The sequence below is a fragment of the Etheostoma cragini genome, chromosome 3 (assembly GCF_013103735.1).
Source record: "Etheostoma cragini isolate CJK2018 chromosome 3, CSU_Ecrag_1.0, whole genome shotgun sequence".
Classification (NCBI taxonomy): Eukaryota; Metazoa; Chordata; class Actinopteri; order Perciformes; family Percidae; genus Etheostoma; species Etheostoma cragini.
This window is the reverse complement of record NC_048409.1, coordinates 10,130,277-10,134,724: the sequence shown is the minus strand read 5'-3', so window position 1 is coordinate 10,134,724 and position 4,448 is coordinate 10,130,277. Positions and strand designations below refer to the sequence as shown.

The 4,448-nt window shown below is 36.1% G+C and overlaps 1 protein-coding gene across 1 annotated transcript; it reads left to right on the top strand.

Moving 5' to 3' along the window:
• Positions 1-2,957: 2,957 nt before the first annotated feature.
• On the top strand, positions 2,958-4,248 carry LOC117942157 (extracellular calcium-sensing receptor). The gene is made up of 2 exons (XM_034867486.1): positions 2,958-3,215; positions 3,355-4,248. The coding sequence occupies exons 1-2, from the start codon at positions 2,958-2,960 to the stop codon at positions 4,156-4,158; spliced, it is 1,062 nt and encodes a 353-aa protein (XP_034723377.1). The 3' UTR covers positions 4,159-4,248.
• Positions 4,249-4,448: the final 200 nt, after the last annotated feature.

Sequence of the window (4,448 nt, the reverse complement as noted above, 5' to 3'; positions counted from 1 at the left end):
TACTAATAAATTGTCCTTTTCTTGTTTTTTTATTTTCCTTCCTTCTTTTTCATTGTTCTTGTTTTATACTTAATGTTACCATCCTGTGTCTTCTTTACTGTAACTCCAACCTGCCTAATGGACTGCAGATGGAAATTAGCCCTCGGGCTAAAATCTGGCAAATTTACATGTACTGCTGTATTTGATCAATGTTCATTTTCCTGAATTAATAAATTAAAGTAAATGTAATTAAATTAAGTTTTACTGAACCCTTCATACAAAAAAGAATTTGAGAGGAAGGGGGACCCAAACTCCTTCTAAAAACTTTAACAATATGGTAGCAAAGTTATTCAAGTGCCATGATAATGTTACATAATCAATTTCTTCTGACTTGACACTATGCTACGTTGTAATCTTTCTTCATTTTACTAAGCTAGACTTGCTTTTTACCACTGTAGTATTCCCAGTCACACTTTATTTTACAGTACATTAACAATGCGTAAAAGGCTGTACTTTGTATGAAATTATAGTAAGAAATAAAATGGTCTTTTTTAGAACGGACCAGCCTGGTATCACAGTATTCTGTGAAATGATCAATTCTTTTGCAAAACCTAACCCATCCATTGTATAGGGCGGTCCCGTCCTCTATTTTGGGCCTTACCGCTCTTCTTTTCCTAAACGCAACCCGTTGTTGTCAAGTCCACCCAAAACCTTCTTTTTTTTAACTTAAAGGGCTGTGTTCATTTCACGGAATTATTACTTGGGCCCATCGGACTTTTAAGGGGCCGTGTTTATTTCACAGAATTCTTCTGTGGGCCCCTCACGAAATCTTTGAAACTGTTTCTGGGAAACTGCCGAAGATTTTGAGTTAAGGGGCCAAGTTCATTTCACGGAATTCAATGAGATCAGGTTGATCAGAAAGTCATACCTTTATTAGACACCAAAAACCTAAATTATGCTGTAATTAATAAGAAATAATAAACCGAACCAAATTATAAGCCGAACTAAACTATAGTACCAAATTAAACCAAAACTAAAAATAACATCTAAAATGAAATAAACACAGTTATTATAAATGGATGGTAATGCTGTAACAATAAACTACGTATAATGCCTTACTTGCCACACTTTGTATCAAATAAGATCAAAACTAGAATTAATGTTGTCTCTTTTAGCAAGTGAAGAAACACAGTTATGCCCAGACACCATTATGCTAATTTTAAACCACATGCCATATAAGACCCAAAATAAACCCTATTAAATACCAGATTTGATGTCATTGTTTTAAGAAGAGAAGTCACACAGATACATAACTAGATTATATCTATTTTGTGACATTGCAGTGTTTAGTCAATGTTAAATGTATTTCTTGTGCCTTAGAATGCGGGTGTAGACTTTCAGTAATGTTAGAAATGCTGGAAACTACCATTGCAGGTTAGCCTCCTTGCTAGCCTTGCTAACTTGCTCTTTATTTACGTTATTGCTGTGTGAACCATGAGAATTTCATTTGCATTAAATGGTGTTACTAATTCTGTAACAACTCAATGAAAATTCATGTATTTCTCTTTTTTTTTGTTAGACTTCCAATTTGCTGCACTCCAATGCGATGTGTCTCATATTACATTGTAATAAATTCAATAAAATTATAACACTGGACAAAGATGGTGGCTTCTCTTCATTTTACAGTATAGTACAGTTACAATAGCCTTTTAATAAGGCACCCATTGTGTCAAATTAGACAAAAACTAGAAATACAGTTTTTATCAGGCCCTAAATGGTCCCATTTTACTTTGAAATTGTTATATTGCTTCCTTTGCAATCCATTGCAGTTTGTCTAAGATTACATTGTCTGCAAATAGCAGAGATGAAATTTGGAGGTCCCGTAATCAGACACTTGCCTTCCCCTTAGCTGCACCGTGAGATCCTGTCCTTAACTATCACAAATCAAATCCTTGACAAGGGAAACCCTTGCAGAGGCCCCAAAAGCTAAGCTAGACTGGAGTAAAAATATTAGTTATTGCCTTTTTAACATGACTGTACTGTTTCAGGGCATTCAGTGAGCCTAAAGACTAGAATCCTCTAAACTTGACATCACCTTCACCCTGAATTGTTTTTCAATGTTCAAATTGCAATTATAACTTAAAATATAAATTGTGCCTCCATAAGACTAGAATGATCATATAAAAAGGAGAATACCTTTTAACAACACAAACAGTCGCATAAAATACACAGTTGAGATAGTCTAATGCATTAAACTGTTTTCATGTTTGGGAAACTCCTTCCTCTCACCTGCCTTGTGAGTCCACTGTTCTGTTTTTTTATGCTACTCCAAAATGCATAAAGAGCAGTTGATGCTTTCGATTTACATTATTGTACATGGAATGCAACCTAGTGGTTTAGCTCTCTCAGACAGTATGGTGTCTAGATACAGGTGGCCTAAGCAGGTTTGGGCACTCTTACAACTGTTGTTCGTGGTGTTGGTCTCTCAGGCTGAGGAGCTGGTGTGCAGGCGGAGAGGGGATCCTGAGAACCCCCAGCTATCTAAGGATGGGGACATTATTTTGGGGGGAATCTTCTCTTTCCACAGCCGCTGGACAAATAGACAAGACTCCTACAGACACAAACCACTGCCACTGGAATGCAACAGGTAAATTATTATTTAGTAATTAATTTAGATTTAAAATATCTATAAGGAAGCTATTACTGATACAAAACAAGTTATCAAACTGAGTCTCAAAGAAAATGATATATATATATATATATATATATATATATATATATATATATATATATATATATATATATATATATATATATATATATATATATATATATGGTATGTTGCATGTATCATTATCATATTATGTTTTAATTTATTATGCTATTGTTTCTATTGCAAGGACAAACTGTTCAATTCCAACTATTTTTAACTGTCTGCATTAAGTTTAAATTTCAGAGGTTTCCAGTATGCCCAAGCTATGCTCTTTGCCATAAAGGAGATTAATAACAGCACAGACCTACTGCCTGGTATCTCTTTGGGCTACACAATTTATGATGCCTGTACATCCATTGCCAGAAGTGTGAAGGTGGCACTGGCCTTGGCTAATGGTAATGAGATATTATCTGCACTCTCCGAGGCACCGTGTACCAGACAAGTGCAGGCCATTTTGGGAGAAACATCTTCCTCTCCTTGCATGGCTGTAGCTACTGTCATCGGACCCTTTCATATCCCAATGGTGCGTAATTTGTGAACAATTAATTGTATTCCTTCAGCTGATCATAGCAAAGGATCTTTTTTCCAAAAATTTTAGTTTGCTGTGTAAATGTTTTATCTAGTATCTTTATATTGGGAAACCTTTTCTTTTTTTCTTTTAGATCAGCCACTTTGCTACTTGTGCTTGTCTGAGTGATAAAACTAAGTACCCATCCTTCCTCAGAACAATACCCAGTGACTATTACCAGAGTAGAGCCCTGGCCCAGTTGATCAAGCACTTTGGTTGGACTTGGGTTGGAGCTATTAGAACAAATGATGGTTACGGTAATTATGGCATGGCCATATTTACAGAAACCGCCCAGCATCTGGGCATCTGTTTAGAGTACTCTGTAGCTTTCTTTAGAACAGATCCACCAGACAAAATACAAAAGATTATTGACATTATCAAGGCTTCAACTTCCAAGGTGATTGTCACTTTCCTCTCCCCCACTGATGTTATTGCGTTAGTACAACAGTTGTTTCTCCACAACCTGACTGGGTACCAGTGGGTAGGCACTGAGGCCTGGATCTCTGATTCCCAAACTGCAGCTATGGATAGGCATCACATTCTGGATGGTGCCATAGGTCTGTCCATCCCCAAAGCACGTGTCAGTGGAATGAGAGAGTTCATTTTGGATGTGAAGCCGCTCAATTCATCTAGCAATGAAATGTTTCCAGAGTTTTGGGAGACAGTGTTTAGCTGCAAGTTCAAAAAGTCAACGTCTTCAGCAGGGAATCAAAGAGAATGTACTGGCAATGAAGATTTAACTGAAGTGCAAAACAGCTTCACTGATATGTCGCTCATGCCTATCTTTTACAATGTCTATAAAGGAGTGTATGCTGTCGCCCATGCACTTCATAATATTCTCAGCTGTAACAAAACCTGTAACAACAAGGTGCAACTAGATCCATTTACGGTGAGTTGAAAACCAAAGACTCATATTCTTATCTTCAGTCTTGTTGTATTTGTGTATGAATAATTAGTTTTTGGAAATCTCATTATCTAGGAAAGATTTACATTTTCAAAAATGAATTGTGTGTCTATGATGCTGTTGTGTCAATAAGCCTACAATATGTTTGTCAGATAATGATCTACATTAATGCACATTTTATTAGATTTTACAGCACATGAAAAATATTAAATTCAAAACTAAGGAAGGAGATGATATTTACTTTAATGAGAATGGAGACCCAGCAGCAAAGTATGAAATTATAA

What these genes read in the sequence shown, in the direction of transcription:
- LOC117942157 (XM_034867486.1), top strand. Translation starts at nt 2,958, where the DNA reads ATGCTCTTTGCCATAAAGGAGATTAATAACAGCACAGACCTACTGCCT. An exon ending in GACCCTTTCATATCCCAATG is followed by an intron (nt 3,216 to 3,354) that starts GTGCGTAATTTG and finishes TTTTTCTTTTAG; the next exon opens with ATCAGCCACTTTGCTACTTG.